The sequence below is a fragment of the Phyllostomus discolor genome, chromosome 10, assembly GCF_004126475.2.
Source record: "Phyllostomus discolor isolate MPI-MPIP mPhyDis1 chromosome 10, mPhyDis1.pri.v3, whole genome shotgun sequence".
NCBI lineage: Eukaryota > Metazoa > Chordata > Mammalia > Chiroptera > Phyllostomidae > Phyllostomus > Phyllostomus discolor.
This window is the reverse complement of record NC_040912.2, coordinates 69,717,899-69,738,344: the sequence shown is the minus strand read 5'-3', so window position 1 is coordinate 69,738,344 and position 20,446 is coordinate 69,717,899. Positions and strand designations below refer to the sequence as shown.

At 37.6% G+C, this 20,446-nt stretch overlaps 1 protein-coding gene and 1 pseudogene across 1 annotated transcript in view; one reads left to right on the top strand and one right to left on the bottom strand.

The window, feature by feature from the left end:
• CADPS2 (calcium dependent secretion activator 2) overlaps positions 1-20,126 on the top strand; it is a 575,914-nt gene extending 555,788 nt beyond the window's left edge. Inside the window, 2 exon segments of the mRNA XM_028525503.2 lie at positions 12,284-12,388; positions 18,269-20,126. Coding sequence (XP_028381304.1) covers positions 12,284-12,388; positions 18,269-18,442 — 279 coding nt within the window. The 3' untranslated portion in view covers positions 18,443-20,126.
• LOC118497163 lies at positions 3,662-5,090 on the bottom strand (annotated as a pseudogene).
• Positions 20,127-20,446: the final 320 nt, after the last annotated feature.

The window sequence follows — 20,446 nt, the reverse complement described above, 5'->3', positions numbered from 1 at the left end:
TTCATTTTGCTTTTAAATCTCTGCTCTCAAATTACAGATGTCTGGTTCATTTTAGTTAATAATCCTTATTTTAATGTTAAGTTATTATATGTAAGTGTAAGAATTTATTTTAAAGAAGGATCTGTTTTGATGTATGGTGTGTGCCAAAATAGCTTCGGCAAGCCCAGACGCAACTCAGAGCAGGCAGAGGCCCTCATCTGAATCGAAGCTGTTGGTGAATTAGAACCTGAGAAACTTGAAAGAAGCGTACCTAATTGCCTAAAAGAAACTCAACAAGAAAATGCATTGTAGCTTGTTGATCTTATTTCTTTGATAATTCAAAAGAATCTTCAAGAAATATGTGGACTTCTTACTTATATTCTTGAAATGTGATCATGAACCACAATTGTCATTTGGCACATTCCCAGAAATACGCATCTTTGCATGAGGCACCTGGACATATGCGGCAGGTCTGGTAGAATCAGCTAATTAACAACACAGGCTTAAACAGGCACCTCATCTGGCAGTGCAGTTAGTTGCCTGATGGTGCTCAGCAGGATTGGGTAGTGCTTTTTATTTTTCTATCCTAATGGTCTGCTGCCCACCTAATTTTGCCTTATTGTCAGTCACTACTTACCGCAGCTTGGGGCCCTCCCAGGAGGCTAAATTATTATCAAAGGATTAAGGAGATGTAGCCTTGCAGCTCTGACATTTCTGATTACTTGTCTATGCCAGAACACTAATTAGCTGTGACTAATTAAGAAAAATGTTCCTGCCATAGAAAACCATTTAAAAGAACTGAGGAGAAGAAAAGCAATTCAAAAGCTGAGCAGTGCTCAGATTTGCTGATGCTCTTTAGATTTCCACCAAGCCTTAACTCACCTTTAATGGTGCTCAAGATTAAAAAAACAGCTCACATTCGAACTGATCTGAGCTTTCTCTTTGAAAAGGAAAAAATTATTGTTGATCACCTAAACCCTCTTGGCAACAGCAATGGTAAAATGGTCTCTGATGAATGGAAGGTGGCAAAACTCTTATTTTCACCCGGATATTTTTCCAAATACCAAATGCATTTAGGCACGCATTCACATCCATTCACTCATCCAATAACACAGACTTAATAGTCACTGAAGAAATTAGAATATTCTCTCTACTGATGTTATAATAGTTGAAGTGATTATAAGAAACAAATCGAGCATTTCAGAAGTCACTTAGTGTTGATTCCATACTGCTATCACATTTAAAATAGTCTGGAAACTCCGGCCTCCCCATGCAGGGCCTGGTTTTTCCGTGGTGATGCTGCATGCTTACTCTGCCACTGGCCACAGAGACTCAGTGGAAGTACCCCGGCCTCCCCTGCAGCCAGCACCTCTATCAGTTGACCAGTATGATGTTTTCAAAGAACTGAGAGCTACTACTCTCCTCCTCCTCACACCTAACTTCATAAGCAAAGGACACGTGGTTTTAAGGCCACTTTCTATTGGGGCTTTTTGAGATTTCCCTGTCACCCACCCTGCTTTGTCCTGCAAGCCCACCCTGCATCACCATTCACAAGTGGGCACTACAGTGGCGGCCAGAGAACCACCACTGAGTCAACTAAAAAAAAGTCTGTGGAAGGAAGCAGCTACTGTGGTAAAACCATCATTCAAAGTGTTTGTCAAATGCAGTGAAAGGAAATTATAAAAGAACAATTTTCAAAATATTTATAAGCACCTAAACTTGAGACAGAGACCTCAATTTCTTGATCTCAGTTCAACCCTAGATAAATGAACATCTAAATGTTGCTGTCTTAATCTGGGCAAAATATTTTGTTTGAAATAAAGAACGTTCTAACCCCTGCCTCACCTAAGTTCTTCATGCTGTTTTTTAAACCCGTTTCCCCCTTTCTTTTCAGTAGAGAACCAAAAGCAGGTACCCAGCATTCCCTGGGGAATACTCTTTCTTACACATGAAGACTGTCATTAAGCCTCCTGTCATACTTGTCTACTCCAGGACAAATAATCCCTATTTGTTTAACTTCTCTTCACAGGCCCTCTTTCTTGCCCTTTAATCATCTTTGTGGCTATTCTTTGAAACTTCTCAAAGTGCTCTCTGCCATGTGTAGGGTTTAGAATCAGGAACAGGATACAGTATTTGAATGTGGCTGAACAAGATTCTTTCTAGCCGCATCACTGTTTGTGCATTCAAATACATAACTGCCCCATACTGTTGGTCCACCTCATAAATGTGGTTCCATGTATTGTCCACAGCTCTTTTTGTTGACTTTCCCCTCAGTTACTGCCCATTTTATACATTTAAAATGGATATGATTATTAATGCAGAATGTTCATTCAGTCAATGTTTTGAATGCAAGAGATCTAGAAAACAAATCTAATTCTCCATTCAATCACTCTGTGTCAGGAATGGGGTGGGTGTCGGGATTAAAAGGTTAAGCACTGGTTTTGTCCCACATATTGGTTATTACTGTCACAATGCCTCAGTAGGATTCTAATTAGAATGGGAAATTGAAACTCCTCTTACTGTTCCTCATTTACTCATCCAGCCAGCACTCACTGGACATTTTCTGCAGGCCACATACTGTGCTATAGGCCGAGGATACGATGTGAAATGAGATAGATAATATCTCTGCCCTAAGGGAGCTTACATTCTTATGACCAGATGGGTCTTTGGAAGAAGTTTCTATATTAAAATATTTCATCTAGAAAGTAGGTGTAAACAGATTTTTTTTCAAGTGGCTATGCTATGGAGAACTAAAATGCAGTGTCCTTTCAAAACATAATAGTGATTACCTATGAGATGTGTTTGTTAGTTTATTTCTCTCCGTTGCACATAGATGGTCAAACACTTGCCAAAAGCTAGGGCCAACACAGAGTCTGTGCCTAGCTCCAGTGTGCGCAATATAAAGTGCCAGGACTGTGAGATACGGGCACACCCTCCCCTCTCTACCCTTCAGGGGTTCTTTGCTCAAAAGCCAGGCACACACCAGCTCCCAGGAGAGGTGTAATGTTCCCTCAGACTGAAGTCAACAATGCCACCACAATGGTAATTTCCTGCCCTTTTTACAGAACAGCTCATAGGCCAACACATGTAGAAGGCACCCAGGACACGTCCGTTAAAGGAAAACGTGCATAGGGAGCACAGCCAGCCATACTCCAGTCATGCCCCAGGGCCCCAGTTAACCCCCAGGAATAGCCACCTGTATGCTGAGCATCTGCTGGAGAGGCAACTCCCAGCCTGTGTGACAGACTCTGGAGGTCAGTCCAAAGCTGAGCATACCGCCATCTGACTATGCAGTGTCATCATATTGCTGAGAGAAAGCGTATAGATGGCGACACCCATATGTGGTCATAGACAACAGGGTTATTAATGGCAGTACTTTCTCCTTATTTAATTCATCACCTAAATGAAATGAGACTGTCCCCTTTATTTTTTCAGCTTTTAGAACTTTTTATTTGCATTAAAATTGTACATTCCAATAATTTAAATCATTTTAACAAAAAGAAATGGAACTCTGATTAAACTGTATTTTCCAGCCTACTGGACACCTTGGACCAGCTTGGTTCTACTCTATATTTCACGATCCTCCCACCCAGCTTCTTCCTTCACCAACATGCAAGTTCTTTGCTGCCAGGCAGGCAGGTGGGAGGGGCAGGTGTGGCCTTCATTGTCAGTAGTTCTGATGTGAACAGGGGGAGTACAGTCATTTAAACTGATCCAGCTTCTGTGCATCTTACAAAGTTAAACAGCTAAAAGAAGTAAAATAAGAAGCCAGTGTCAATGGAATGTGTAGTGCATATTGGCGGTGTGGGCCTCATTGCAATTCACCTGCTTGCTTCTCCTGTTCAATCGTTTCTTTGGAAGGCCGTGGATTTTTCTCTTGCATTTCTGTCTTCTTCAATTTCTACTTAACGAATTTCTCAATCTCGGTCACATCAGGTTTGTCAGACATGGTTGTGGAAGAAGCAGAGCAAAGCGTGCAAATGAGAAGCGTCCGAGCTGCTCAGTGACCGTCGCCGGGTAGACATCACCTTTAAAGCTCAGGTTTTTGTCCTGTGTTAAATTTCTTTAGCCCAATTCAGTGGCTTATTTTTAGTGATTTCTACAACTTTAACATCTATTAAATTGCTTTTTTATAAATGAAACATGATTTAAGTCAACAGCTATTCTGGCTCTGATGTTCTTCTGTCCTTTTGCTATTGGAAAGCTACCCAGCCACTGTTACGTATGTAGTGCTTTGTATTTCCAAATGTTTAAAAGCGCTCAGTCCTTCAACAAATATGCAGTGTGTGCTGTGTGCCTGACATTCTGCTAAGGGCTGGAGGTATCAATAAAAATAAGACTCGTTGCTGCTGTGGATACCCACAGCCCATTGAAGCAGACATATAGCTCATTGTGCAATGTTCAGAGACAGCAGTACAGAGTTCTAGGAGCAAGAATTTGGGAGCATCTAATTCTACCAAGTGAGAGACAGTGTTGGCTTCATAGCAGAAATAATGGTGAACTGAGCCTTGAAGGTCAGTGTGGATCTCGCCAGGGAAACATACCTGGGCATAAAAGTCGAGATGGATGGACAGGCGGAGCAACCACAGATTTAGAGAAGCCCAGCACCTAGCGGAGCAGCAGGTTGTCCATTTGCCAAAAACGGTTCCTGTGGGAGTGTGACAAGGCAGAGACAGAGAGGCAGCTGTTTACTCAGTCCTTGCAGAGCTCTCACAAACTAATTTTAGAATGATTGTTCCTCATTTTCTGTAAGACTGAAGCAGAGAGACCTGCTAATAGTTAACTCTCAGACCTAGGTTTATCTTAAAACAAACTTGTGCTGTTCAGTCACGGTTTCTGGAGTCTGCTTTATACTTTTGCAAAGAGAGCCTACATTATTGAATTAATTGCAGTACTGACCAAAACTGTATCTACAGTAATCAAGATGAGTCATTTGCCCGAATGCAAAGGTCATAGTGCCCAAGTGAACTACTCAGACCATGTCTGTGCCCCATGCTGGTGCATGCACCAGTATAACTAGACTGACCCTTGAGTTCATTTTAGCTCAAAGATTCATCAAACTAGTGTGCATCCCATCATTTGATAACAAATGACTAAATGAAATTTTCACTTTTTAATCACTAGTCTTTTTAGGGTCAGGAAAAGAAGGGTAGAATAAATGTACAGAAGTACTTCCCTGCTTGATGATAATAAATACTAAAGAACAGTATTGATTTTAACCCTCTGGCTAGTGTGGAGAAAGGGAGGCTAGTGTAATGACATCACTGTCAAGACATTTTGGAACAAAGGAAATTTGGATTCATGACATAGTGGTGAGTAGAAAAGAGCTTGTGGGATTCCCAAATTATGGGACTTACCTTGTTCTGTAACTTCCTCTGTTTTGTAACGGAAAAGGATCTAATTCATCTGGAACTATCTTTGTTATTACACTGAGACATTCTTAAAAAGGGAAAGTATGAAAAAAAGTATTGAACTTCAAGACTAGGAAAGTTTTTCCACATTTAACAAGCATTTATTAGGTAGCTACTGTATGCAAACCTCCCGTGGTAGTTCTTTTTACATTCCCCCTTTCTTAACAGACATCATAGTGTTCATGAACTCTCCTTTACAGGCTTCCTGGTAGAGTTTCTAAAGATGCAGATCCCCTGGAATGTGAGGTTATTTGACAAGGAAGAAAAAAGAAATGAATCAAATACTTCTCTATTCTGTGTTTAAAAAATAAGAAGAAGAAGAAGAAAGCTACAAATGTAGATCGAGTCCCCTTGTGAATGAACCAAGGACCTTTGTCTACATTGCCTTGTATTGTTACAGAAAAAAAAACCCTTTCTGGTATTCCTAAGCATTTGGGTGTATAGCACTTTAAAATGTCTTCAGGGACACGTGTAAATGCCTGGCATGAGAGCCGTTTGGTTGGTTGTCCTAACAGAGAGTATGGTTCGTGAAAGAGCTTATTACATTACATTAATTACATTATTGGGTTTACAAATATCTTTGGAAATATGGGTTGCATTAACTAGCAAGAAAATGTAGTGGACTTCTTTGAAACAATAAGTATCTTCTGTATTACTTCAGAAGTAATGACTAACGGGACCCACCAGGAACGATAGAGTTGTGTTCTTAGCTGTCTGCTAGAAGCATCAAACTATCCTTAAAAGAATCAAAGATTTTATTGACAGAATAGACTGTTTACCAGAAAGAAATGGAATAACCTATCAGTCATGAGCAGACTCTGTACTTTAGATAAAAGATAAAAATCTTAATCCTGCCATTTATCCTTGTTACATAAACATGGATAAATTGCTTAATCTAAACTCACTTCTACCCGTAAGTTCAGTTTCCATGTGCAAAATGGGAATGATAATAGCCATTCATCAAGGTTGTTATACAAATTAAATGAAATTTTAACTGATGCACTTGAACTACCCATAGAAAATTAAGAAAAATAGATGCAATTCTAATCAGAATTCATAAAGATAATAGTCATCAGCATAACTGTATCCTACAGTTCTTCATAAATCATATTCATCCCTCATTACACTTTGTTTAATTTTTATGTCAATACTTCATTAAAACGCCAAAATGAGTGAGCTGAAAACAAAATAACAGGTGGTAGAAAGTTTTGGAACTCCAGGTTTGCACTTTTTGGAAGAATAAAGCTATATTTAAGCTGCATATGAAAAGAAAACGTATGGCACTTTGGCTTTTTCCTTTAGTTCCATTTTACAAGAATCACCAGCTCTATTGTTTTTAATCATGTTCTTTACTCTGGCAGTATAACCTCGTAGCATTTCTGGAGATTATCCAAAGCTTATTATTTTAAAGCTAGATTCATAAAAATCTATTCTTCATCGTACAGATGAGCAAACTGAAGCACAGAGAAAGCGAGTGGCAGGCTCAGTCAGGCAGAGGGCAGCATGACAGGGCCCTGCACTCCTGGCCTCCCAGCTCGGGTCTGACTCTCCCTGCCGTGTTGACAGCCTGCCCTCAGCTGCCCCGGGAGGCACCCTGGCTCTGTCCTCTCTCCAGGACCAGCTCTGGGAGTGTTGCCAAGTGTAGGCTGGGCTGAGCACTTCCTGCATTTTTCACCATTATAAACTGATTTAAGTTTTCCTCAAATATAGCCTTGACTCCTATTCCAAGCCAATAAAAAATTCACACTTAAAACTTTAAAATGCTGTGTTTTGAGAAGGTAAATATGATCGTTTTAGTGGGATGCCTTGAACAGAGGGAGCAAATATTGGTATTATTGTATTGAATTTATCATTAATATAACATTTGCATTTTAATGTTAGAAATGGGGAGTGGGTGGCCAAAAATGTAGTTATATTGAGCAGATGAACTGCTGACAAAAGGAACACTCTGTGTACAATGAAGCACTTCTATTTACTTTTAAAAATACTGGTGAAAGTATCAGACGTTAATGTTTCTAAGTATTTTGTTGCTCTCTAAAGCTACCGGAAGATCCTAGGGATGATTTATATTTATCAAACTCATCAAAACCTTCAATATTTCAAAAATACGTTTTTTCATGCAACTTGGCATTAAAAAGGAAGATATTTTCTAAGGTGAAATTTTCTAGATTGCATTTCAACACAGTGGTTCAGTTCTTGTAAAATAGACAGATTCTCTTGAAATAAATGAAGAAATACATACATACATACTAGGGAAATTTAGCCATTCCATAGCTTAGTGCACTAAAAGTGTTGCTTCTTTTTTTCTTTTTTTTCCTGTTGTTCGCCTATTGAGATGAGCGTAGCTAGAGAAGAGTGAAAATAATATTATCTAGTTTTACCAATTCATAATCAATAAAAAGCTAAACATTTAAGCAGAAAATATGTCACAGATTTGTTCCCTAGCAAAGCAACTGTTTTTACCTTGCCATCATCATCAGAAGCCACATTCTGACAGAAATCATTTGCTTCAAGCAGCCGCAAAATATAAGCCCTATGTGGTCTTGTGATTCAGATTTAGGAATATCAGCCACAGAGGGTCTAAAGGCATTGTGCATTAGTATGTATTGAGACCTCATTCCAGGTGGCAAGCAGCTGGACTTTTAAAAATAAAACTTTCAAAATAAATGGGAAGTGCTTGTTTCCAGGCAATACGCATTATATTTAACTGAATCATCCTCAAAATGTTATAAATTAGCAAAAAAGGAACTTGTGCATATTTAATATATTTGTTTTGTATTTCCATTAGTTGACAGAATAATGAAATTCCTTAACTACTTCTCTTTAACTTGCATGAAGAAAGCACGGTATGTTGCTAAATCTCTATTCACCAGCGCTGCAGAGAAACAACTTTAATCCTTGTTAGAAAATTGCAGAGTCTGGGGCTGACAAAGAGCTCATGCTTGTTCCATTGTTAGTGCTCCCCGGCCCCAAGAGCAGAGCCCTTTACAGCTGCAAGGATCCCGCCCGGCTCAGCTGCACTATTTAGGAGAGGAGGTTTGTCAATTTCTATTGACAATGGGGAGAGTTTTTCAGTGCCTGTAGCAGTGCTGACACAGTTGGGGATCAATGCCAGCCATTCAGACTGCACCCTGTTTCATTGCTTTGGTTTGTTAATTCAAGACTAAAGGTCCACTGAGGGGGTTCAGGGTGTTTAAGAAAGCTGATGAACTGCAAGCGTTTATAGCCCTGGTGTGGCAATTTCCATAGTCAGTGGCAACTCCTGGCACTGAGGGAGCTGTGTCCTTGTTGACCCTCTTGTTATTAAAAATGCACAAGTGCTGCGCTTCTCAATATTTCACCACTCTTTCATTGTCAATACCACCTTCTGAGCCCTTCAGCTTGTTGCTTGCTCTAAAGATCTTCTTAGATTGGGTTTGAAAACTTCACCTTAAACACTAGATTAGACTGATGTCCTGTTTTCCGTGCTCCTGTTGATTTGTTGAACCTTCCCAGGGCTGGAAAGCAAGTAGCAGCTTGATGGGGAGACGCGCTGCTAATATGATTTACCAGTCTACAGTCATGCACAATAAGTGTGAATAAATACAGGGGTCTCGCAGAGTCAACCCAAGCCTTTCCTTTTCTTTTATTTCTGCTTTAAAAGAGATACCTCAAGAAAATGAAGTGAGTAATACATGCCCTTACAGGAAGTTGAGTGAACCACAAAAAGAAAAAAAAACTATTTTTTGTTAAAGTGGTAGGCTGCTGTCATGGACTGGTATAGGAAAAAAATGTAGAATATGCATTTACTGCTTTATTCCAAAGCAAAGAATAAAGCAATAGTGCTACACCTTTAACCCCAGTGTAAGCCACAGCACCCCTTCCTTGTCATCCCCTGAAGGGAAAAGTGAATAGTCAACTAAATTCTTTTATGAAATTAACTTTTACAAAATGAAAGGACATTTCCTAACATTCAGACTTTACTGCACATTCATCCTTTTCAAATGTATTTTTTCCCCTTTGTTTTGGGAAGTTGGTTTGGTTTGGTGGCGGGTGGTGTGGACCGGAATGAGGGGACTGAAGCCAAGCTACCTTTCACTTTTTTTTCTCAAGATGAAAAAACGGGACTTACCCATACTTCAGCACCAGAAACAGAAATATATACATTCCAGCGCCAGAAGTAGGGAAGTGCCAGAAATTTGCTTGGTGGTTTGGTTTGCTTGCTTGTTCGTTGGGGTGGGGCATGTGTGTGTTTCATTATAGACAAAAACAAAGCATTACTAGTGGGGGGGTATTTTTCTTAGCTTATTCTTAGTAGCAACCTAAACTCTGAGTTAAGTGACTGCTTTCTCTTCATTTGCTTGATTTAGCTGGAGTTCTTCAAAAGGCTATGACATGGGAACCCAAAACTAGGCATTCTGTCAGATACAATAATTTTTCTTATAAAATTTTCCTTATAGAATAATTTGCCTTGAAAGTAAAATGATAGTGAAGTAGCTTAAGCAATAGTTCTTTTCTCTCTCTATTTTTTTTTAGTTACCTTTGGATCATTTTATTTCAAAATCAATTTTCTCTAAAGTATAATTTTAGCATTTTATATTAAAGAAATTACCACATTAATAACTATATTTGTTACATTAAGTGTCTTTTTGATTACCACTTAATCATAAGCATTATTCATATGTAATAAAAATGAAGGTAAATTAATTTTAAATTATGAAAGGATTTTTGGAAGATAAAATTACATATAGAGTAATTTTAAGAAAGTATTTTCATGTCCTTCAAACTCATACCATTTCTCATTTTATAATAACTTTACAGTCAGCCCAGTTAACTAGTATGTTATGCTAGACTTCATACAATTTATCATATTTTGTCCCCCCAACAAAAAAGAAAAATTCATTATCCTGCATAAAGACTATAATTTAAGAGTCATATGACTCTTATAATGATTACATTTTAGCTTTCATGTGGAGAGTAGTGTAGGAGTCAGAGTCTTATTTCAGTATACTAGTATTCAATATCACCGATACCTGTGAGTGTTTACAGGTATTAAAATAGAACTCAAGAAGTTGAGGCTATATGTAATATAAAATAAAGAAGTATAGAATTTAAATGACATCAGAAATAAAATGCTTATCTATAAAAAATTTGGAGATTTAATATGTCAGCTGAAGTGCTGAATTCACTAGCTTTTTTTTAGAATTTAGGAATTTATCTCACTTTATAAAACTTATTTCTGATACTTTTACATGTCCTAAAAATTGTGAATGTAATCATTAGGAAAGTACAAAATTGGGTACATAAATAATATATTTTTTTAAATCATCATCTATCTCACCTTTTTAAAAAATTTTCTTATTGTTGTTTTCTTATTGTTTCAATTATAGTTGCCCCCATTTCCCCCCGAATTACTCTCCCATGTCTAACCCAACCCTCACCTCCCACTTTCAGTCCTCCCCCTACAACCCACCCCTGCCGTTGTCTTTGTCCATGGGTCCTTTATCTCACTGTTTTAAAACTTGACATGTTCATTCATCCATTTGATGTCATGGTATGTAGTGAATCAGTACTTCATTTTACTTAGCTTATTTTATATATGTATGTTCAGTGTACTAACAAATTAATAGAAATAAGCCCAATGCACACGAAACCAATTCATTTTCAATTTATGCTTAAAATACAATTTCTTGTACTAAATTTTATTAGAACACTATTAGTACAAATACAAATGAATTTCAGACTTATTTGTGTCCTTTAAGATTTCCCTTAGAAGTTGAATTTAATGTTTTATTATGTGAAGAAAGACATTTAAGACTTTTTTATGTTCAAATATCTAAAAGCATGGGCATACACATGTCATCTGGAGGGTCACTATGTTTGTGAATACAAACAAGGTACACAATGTCCTCTCTTTCAGAAACCCTTGTCATTTCCTAAGTACTGAGTGGACTTAGGTATTTCTCATGGTCATCTGAATGAGTGGGATGGTGGTTCTTACAGTGTCCCCTAAATTGAGCTCTGGCACATAGTGGTCATGGATTCTCTTAAAATGTCACCATTAATGGCAGATTGCCTTTATTTAAAAAAATGGGAACAAAATTCCTCCTTTTGTTGTACTCACAGACATTATACACAAAGAAGAGATTAGATTAAAGAAGAATTTCAGTTTCCCCTTGAGAGCTGTAATACACAGAGAAAAATGAACCATTCCAAAACACTTGCAAAAGGAAACAGATCCTTTCCTTTCATAATTTGGTCAACTGACATCTGTTTTGTGATTCTTCTAAGACACAAAAATCCATCCTGATGGTGTTCGTACCTAAGACATCAAATTGTTATTTTAGGGTGTTTCAAAAGATCTTGACAAATACTTATCAATTGATAGTAGATACATGTTGTGATTGAGGCTGTGGGTATTTTTGCCATTGCTCCTTTAAAAATGTTATTTCTAGCCATTGACTATATATGTGTTATGGCATAACATACCTACTCTTGGATTTTTATGTAACATACTGGCTGATGGCAAATTTTCCTTTGAAAATAATTTACCTGTTTTTCCTGCTGTTTGGAAGCCCATTCAGTCCCATAACAGGTATTTAGTGCCCATTGTTACCCACAAATTACAAAGTAGGCCACCAGGCAGCAAAAACACTGTTTCCCGTGAATATGTTACAGCTGAAAGACTGTAATGTTAATTCACAGAAAGAACAGGCTAGTCAACTTAGCAGATTTTTTACCAAAACATGCAATTCTGTTAACAGGAAATTATAGCATTATTGACTTCAAGTGCTGATCTGTGGTCATTTCAGAGTGTTTCATTACCCCCTCATTACTGAATCTGTTAAATGAATACAGAGGGGTTTTTTTTCTTTTTTTCTTCTCCTCCCTCTTGCCCCCATCCCTCTTTCCAGCAATGGTACAGCAATTCCATGAAAGTCATCTGTGCGTGGTTGGCCGACAGATTAGACCTCCAGCTGCATATCTACCAACTGAAGACACTCATCAAGATTGTGAAGGTAAACAAAGTGTGTTTAGATGTGAATTGCCCAGCAAGCTAGAGAGTAATGGCAAGATATTGACATAAAAAATTGTGTTTGATGTAACTGAGTGGATATAAGTACTTTTTAAACATCACTTTTAGCAGTGATGTGCTGCTGTTTATTTCCATTTCCAATTAGATTATTAAATAAAAATAACATCCTTTTCCCTCTAATAAATAAAAAATATTTTTCAAGTAATCACATTTTAGATAAAGTACATAAAGCCCCTAGCATATTTACACGAATTTTTTAAATATAAAAATGTTTTCTCATAATACTTTTCCTCCATATTTACTAGGATCATATATCATCCTGAAGACTTTTGAACTGTAGTTGCCAATAGGATAAGGAGAGTCTCCATTATTTTGTTATATCTTGATTCAAAAGTAATACATTGTCACTGCCTGAATTCTTTCGGGAGCCTGCCCTTTCCTGTATGTGAGAGGTAATCAGCTTCAGTGCTGGCACCATCCAAACCCAATGGCCTGAGCTGATACCGTACCAGTTCAGCAAGGCCATTTTGACTTTGGCTCTTGAAGAAAAAAGGTAATAATGTACATGTTATATTTAGTGAGTAGAGGCTTTAAAATAACATACTAATTCAGCCTGATTTTCCATGCTTTGTAAATTCTAGTGGAAACACAAAATTCACCCCAAACATAACTTTTTCTTAAAATTGAGATAAATCCTACCTGATGGTCAAAAACAAAACTTGAAGCTTCTGATAATCAGCTCTTCCTTTAAACAGATGATCTGTACTTCCATTTTAGTACCACTTATCAAATTAGTGCCTATATACACTGTGTGTATATATATACACACACATATAATTATTATGTATGCCTATTTGTGTACATGTGTATATATTTATGTATATGTATATATACATGTGCATATGCATGCACACACACACAGGTATACACATTGATTCTCAAAGTTTCATTTCTGACCTAGTTTTATCAACATCACCTGGGAACTTGTTAGACATGCTAACAAGTTGTCTAAGTTCAGACCTACTGACTCAGCAACTCTGAGAGTGGGGCCCAGCAATGTGCATATTAACAAGTCCTCCAGGTGGTTCTGATAGCTGTTCAAGTTTAAGAACAGTGGTTACATCATTAAGGAAGTTTTTGCCACATTAAAATATTTTCTGTCATTCTCTTGGTTTCTGCAGGCTAACTAGAATACAAATTCTTTTGTGCCACAGACACACAGGTTACCACAGATTAAAAGACCCACAAATAGGAAAGAATTTGGAAAGTTCTGTTGCAAAGTAAGAAGGCGGCAAATCTGGAAAGGAGAACCACATCTAAATGGCACAGGAATAGCAGTCATGATTAGTCATGAATAAGCAATAAAATATTAGCCACCACCAATTTTAAATGCTGTCAAACACATTACATTTCACTGCACAAAACACCTTTGATCCAGAACACTTCTTACCAGGGCTATTTATTTTACAAAGAAACTGAAAGCACTCTTGAGATGTGTTCAAGTACAGTTGTTTCCATTTTCCCGCCACCACTTTCCCCTGCCCCACCCACCCCCACCTCCCACCCTCAATCCTACCCCCCCCCCTTTGGGAAAAATAAGTTAAAAAAAAAAGGTGTGTTCACATTCATCTTAATTTCTTTATTGTTTCTTCCTTGTTTTTATAAATGTGACTTGGACAACTTTCAAATGAAGTTTGTCTTTCATAAAAGAGAATCAGTTTAATCTGCATTTACCTTCAGAAATACGTCTATGTTAAGTTTGCCGTCCATACTGTTGATTAGTGGTTACCCTTATAGTCAACCATATTTTCAAGCTGCTGTCTACTGTGTTCTGGATGTCAGAAATTAGATATTCAACCTACTAGTCATAGTTGGTAGATTAAGGTCTTTATTTTTAGAATTAAAATCTTCGCCCTGGCTGGCGTAGCTCAGTGGATTGAGTGTGGGCTGCGAACCAAAGTGTCACAGGTTTGATTCCCAGTCAGGGCACATGCCTGGGTTGCAGGCCATGGCCCCCAGCAACCACACATTGATGTTTCTCTCTCTCTCTCTCTTTCTCCCTCCATTCCCTCTCTAAAAAGATAAATAAAAATTAAAAAAAAGAAAATCTTCATTTTTTATTGGCCTATTATTTGTTTTTTTGAAAATTATTCCTTTTCTCATGTTCACACATCATTACAGTTAAAAATCAAGCATCAGTGAATATTTTAGCAGAAAATAACAATAATTTTATGATTTTTATGGTGACATTTCCATTGTACTGTAAGCCAATCAATTTATCTTAATTTTAATACAGTCTTCATTATGGCTACCAGTAGTCAAGACTAATAAATATGGAATTAAATTTCATGAATATGTTTGACTTTCCATGTTTTTTTTTTACAAGTAGGCTCAGCCAATGCTTTCTTGGACTGATATTATTTAATCAAGTCATAGGGCGTTATTTAATAATTTAAAATAATTATTTCATGATATAAAATCAAGATGAATTAATAATTTAGTTTTCTAATTGTTTTTTTTTACTTTGAATATAAGCAGGCTTCAACCAGTTTCATACATAGACTCCTCATTCTGCCAACCTATTTGGTTGTTTACAATTATTATTTTCCAATGAATGTAAGGAGCTGTTTAAACAGCACATGTGTAGAATTGTGAAGGCCCCTGACTACGCTTTCTTCCATCCAGATCCCTTGGACATGGCCTGCACGCTACAGCAGCGCAGTGCATTCTGCCCAGGAGCCAGGCTGCTGTACCCTGACCACGCAGTCCTTACTGCTCATAAGCGCTGTCGTTCTTCTGTGCCCATGGGGAACAGGGCACCGTCTAGATTTATATGATACCCAACTTCGTCCCACAAAGATTCTTAGACACTAATTGGTTTATTCATGTTTCTCACTAAGAAAGAACAAATTCTAATAAAATTTTTCACAGAATAGCCCTGGCCAGGTAACTCAGTTGGTTAGAGTGTCATCCCAATATGCCAAGGTTGCTGGTTTGATCCCCAGTCAGGGCACGTACAAGAATCAACCAATGAATGTGTCAATAAGGGGAACAATAAATTTCTCTGTCTCTATCTCTGCCTCTTTTCCTCTCTCTAAAATCAATAATTTTTAAAAAAGAATTTTACAAAATATTTAGGACTAAGAAACTATTTACAAAGGTTTAACATCAGAGTGATTTACTGGGAAGGGGAAAAATACAATCCTCAAATAATAAAAATGGTGGATTTGTGTTCTCCCTCGTGGCCATGTGTTATCTAAAAACAGTTAGTAAAAATCAGCTGACTTTTATACTAGGAGAAAAGAAGACAGCAACACCCTGTGGCAGACACTTACCTTAAATAGAAGCCAAGCAACCTTCACTGGCAGCCACAGAGGATGTCCAGGTGCCAGTAGCATCTTACAAACTCTAAAAAGACAGAATGGGAGATTGCAAGGGTACCTGCTCCTAACTGTTTATTGCTTGCTAATAAAATAAGAAAGTGGAGTCTTAATTAAATATAAATTAGAAAGCCTTAAGGACTGCATATCCACAATACAACTCTGTCCTTGCCAACATATTGATAATTAAGCTAAGTCAAAGGAAAGTCATTCCAATAAAATATAGGGCTCACTAATTAGGTATAGAACTATTAGTGGGACAATAATACTTTATATCAGACAGGCCAAGTGTGGATGAATATTTTGTGCTCTTGATATATTGTTAATCTTTTAGACATTTGTAGGCTAGAACAGAGATCTCTGTGGTTATCTCACCATGTATATCTGTTAGCAGATTCTCTAGACAAACTTCCCTCTCAGAGTCACTTCACAGGTTCTAATAAAAACTACCATAAATTTTGATATAATATTACCTTCATAATAAGAAACCTACTAGCTCAGAAAGAGAATATGAGGGTAGTGGGCTGCCTGTGTCTTAAAACAAAATGGAATCTAAATGAAAGTAGTTTTGATTATTTAAGAAGAAAACCACTCTGCATCTAAATTTTACTTGGTGCTGAGATACTTCTTCAGATACTATCCAGGATTCCTCACTCACTGTTCAGTTTGCTTTTGAACATCAGTGGACTTCCAAATGTGAATTCTATTTATAACCTGATTATCCAAATAAAACATTACTCATCCTCCATATTTACTTTTGACACTTCGTTTCTGAAACTTGGTGTGATACCATAGGGCGTAAGTCAGATTCACAAGGACAGGAAGACAGAATAAGAAAACACCCATGGGCCCACTACCTTGTTATGGTTCTACTGCTTCCCAGAGGTCAGTGTGTAGGCCAGGTGTGTATCTCAAGGGGATAAGATGTCATCCATCAGCATTTCCTACCTCATGTGAATAAACTCTTTTAGCTCAACCATTGGAATATTGTGATATATTCCTTGTACTGTGCTGAGTGAAATCAAGCATCATTTAATGTTAATTTCCAGATTATTGGAGTTGTAATATTGGTCCATCAAGTACAACATTCCTTTTTATTTGACTGTTTTCATCTATTAAGTGCAAAAAAATAAAGACAGTTACTAGCAATCAGTGCACATTGATACATACAGGTACTTTGGGGCCAGTTCAGTGAAATTTGACTGCTTAAAATTCTAAAGCTAACATAGGACAGTAAAAATATATTTCAAGATATTTAGCTTCAAAAATGGCCTTACAAGGACCTCTGCAGAATGGAAATCTTCACTTGTTCTTTAATCACTGTTCAAACAATAACATGGCATTTCTTCTATTTTTTCTTTTTAAAGATGTTATTTATTTATTTTTAGATAGAAGTGAAGAGAGGGAGAAAGAGAGGGAGAGAAATGTCACTGTGTGGTTGCCTCTCACATGGCCCCCACTGAGGACCTGGCCTGCACCCAGGCATGTGCCCTGACTGGGAATCAAACTGGCAACCCTCTGGTTCACAGCCAGCGCTCAACCACTGAGCTACACCGGCCAGGGCTCTTCTATTTTTTTAAAAATATTTTATCTATTTACTTTTAGAGAGAAGGATAGAGAGGGGGAAAGAAAAGAGAAACATCAATGTGTGAGAGATGCATTGATTGGTTGCCTCTTGCACACCCCCAGCTGGGGACGTGTCCTGGCCTAGAACAGAAATGGTGACCTTTCAGTTCACAGGCTGGTGCTCAATCTATCCACTGAGCCACACCAGCCAGGGCTATTTCTTCTGTTTTTGACATATAACATGCCAAATTATAATTTACTACTGCACAGAAAATGTACATACTTGTTTTATTAGCCCATCTATGAAAGCTCTATGCCAGAATTTGACAATTCACATTCCAAGGGAATTTCAAAAGGAAAGGGCAGAATTCATAGAGACATTTAGGTGTGTACAAAATTTTACCCATTGCTACATATAAACAAATTTTGTGATTCACAAGTGCTAAAAATTCAGACAACTTTTAGTGATAATATTAATCTCCCTCTACATACCTCCCCCCAAAAGCTAATTCATGTTATAAAATGTAATGTATTTTTACGTATTAAAGGAAGGGCTCCTCATTTGTAAAACTTAAGAATTTTCACATTAAAAATACACATAAGTACATATCATTTTTATCTTTGTTGTACATTATCCAAATAGTGTATTTTGTATAATTACTAATGTTTTGGAGGAAAGCTCATTTATCATCTGATGGTTACATTTTGATCTATTCAGAGTGATTCTAGTTTGAATAGTACTACCCAATGTCCCTCATTTCATTTTCTCCCCAGAAACACAGCAATAAGATGACTGACAATCTGAAGCCATGAGTGGATTGTCCACGATCATTTTTGAAATGCCAACTGTCATCCATATATACCTGCATACATATAATCCATGAGTTATCTAAGCAATCTCTCTCTCCCTCCTCCAGAAAACCTATAGGGACTTCCGGTTGCAGGGTGTGTTGGAAGGCACACTGAACAGTAAGACCTATGACACTGTGCACAGACGGTTGACAGTAGAGGAGACCACAGCCTCTGTGTCAGAAGGAGGAGGGCTCCAGGGCATTACCATGAAAGACAGTGATGAAGAGGAAGAGGCCTGAGGACCTGCAGCTCTACAGAAGGAAGACCTTGACATTGTTTATTTTGTACCGTGTCCTTGTAATTTCATTGTGTGTCCAAATAAGAATGCTTGTATTTCAGTCCACATGTTAAAAAGTAAGCCTGGAAGCAGAAATAAAGGGGGAAATGCCAATTTTTTGTTTGTTTGTTTGTTGTTTTTAAGAAGTTCAGCCTTTTTTGTTTGTGCAACTTGACCTAAAATGAACTTTGGCTCTGTTTGTGATTGGGACATGAACTATTTTTTTTTAAGAGTTGACTTTTTCTGTAATCACATCAAAGTAGTGTCTCGTGTGTGGAGTATGTGTTTCTCATAATGCAACGTTGTGAGAAGTCACTTCCAGTCACTCTACCGGTTCTACTGTACCTTTGTTAAAGTTTTGTGTACAAGGTTTGATTTGTAGTTAATTTGTCATTGTGATGTGTGTGAAAACTTTAACCCTGATTCTTAGTACTTGGAATTGGTCTGCAGGTATATTCCCAGGCCTACCAGACTGCCAAAGCCAAATATAGACTAGATTACCCAGTGCACTTGTGTCTTGTTCCATTCTAAACATTTTTGTTCAAGTGTAAAACAAATCCCCAGGTGTGGGTTAGTGAGTGTGCTGCTATCAACCTACCCGTACTTTCTTCTCCTACTTGTAAGAGTTTGCAGGCAATAAAAATCCACAATCATTTCTGTATTTATTAGACTTATGTAGATTAAATGCGGTCAAAACGAAAACAATCCCGGTAGTATTACAAACATCCCAGCACTGTGGCTCTGTTTTGTTTCTTGCTCTTTTTTGTCTCACAGTAAATGAGTAAGGTATTAACCCTGTTTTGCACCTAGTAGGCACACACATTTGTTAAAAGATTTAGGTATTATGACAGCATATTTCCATAACAAAGGTAATGCTGACTACATACTCACATATTGTGTATTATTTGTTAACATTAGCAATTAATAATAACTAATAATTAGTAATAATAGGAATGCTAGTAATGTTAACTAGCAATTGACACATTAACAGTTATTTCTTTCCTCAAAGTATTTTCTTGCAAGTCTTGAAAGATAAATAATATTATTATGCTTTGTAATTTCTCTATGATGAAGTTTTATTTTCATATTTTTCCCTAAAATATGTTGGCATGTTGCTGCATTCATTCATAAGTAATGTTTATATGAAGTTAATGCAAAATAAGTGGAGTTATCCCTGAATTTATGTAAACTTAAGTTCTGAAACTTTGGTAGTAAAACAATTTCTTGGGTCTTTAAATTCATTCCCCCATTGATGTTATAAATAGTTACTAGGTACTCAGACTAGCCTACAAAAATCTATTTAATCCATAGTTATAGTATTGTTTTGGTTCAGTTTCTGGGTTTTATGGATAAGAAACCCTGTGATACAAATCAAAATGAAAGGAGATTTCTTCCCCTTTCCTGGGTGAGAGACTAACTCTAGGACTCTATTTTTGAAAGGCAGTTTGTCCTGGAATGCTGTCCTTGCCTGTCCCCACACTCAGGCTCGGTCCCATCCTTTCTCCATGCCTTCAGGTGCCCAGTCATGCTCTCCTAAATTCCCCCACCTTGCTGCTTACTGCACAGCTCAAATTGCTCTATGCTTAGAAATTACTCACCCTTGTTTTTTCCTTTAAATAAAATGTCTATTTCCTTGATACAGCTCATCTCAGTGTGATTGATCCATTTTGTCCAAAAGTATGAATAACTGGTGACCCCCTCTTAACCATGAGTGATGTGTATATCTAGCTGAGAGAATTAAGAAATAATGGGGAAAGCATGCATTTCAGTGGAAAGTACTTGGGGCCTGCAGAGGGTCTTGCTGCTGGCTTGACCTATTTAACCTAAGGGCCCTCTCTGCTGGTCAGCCTCTTACACCTTCTCTGTAGATTTGGGTGTTCTCTGCCCTTCCCTCTGTACCCCGAAATCTGAAAGCCCCTCCTGGTTCCATCCTGCACTGGCTCCCACAGGAAGGCTAATAGTGAAG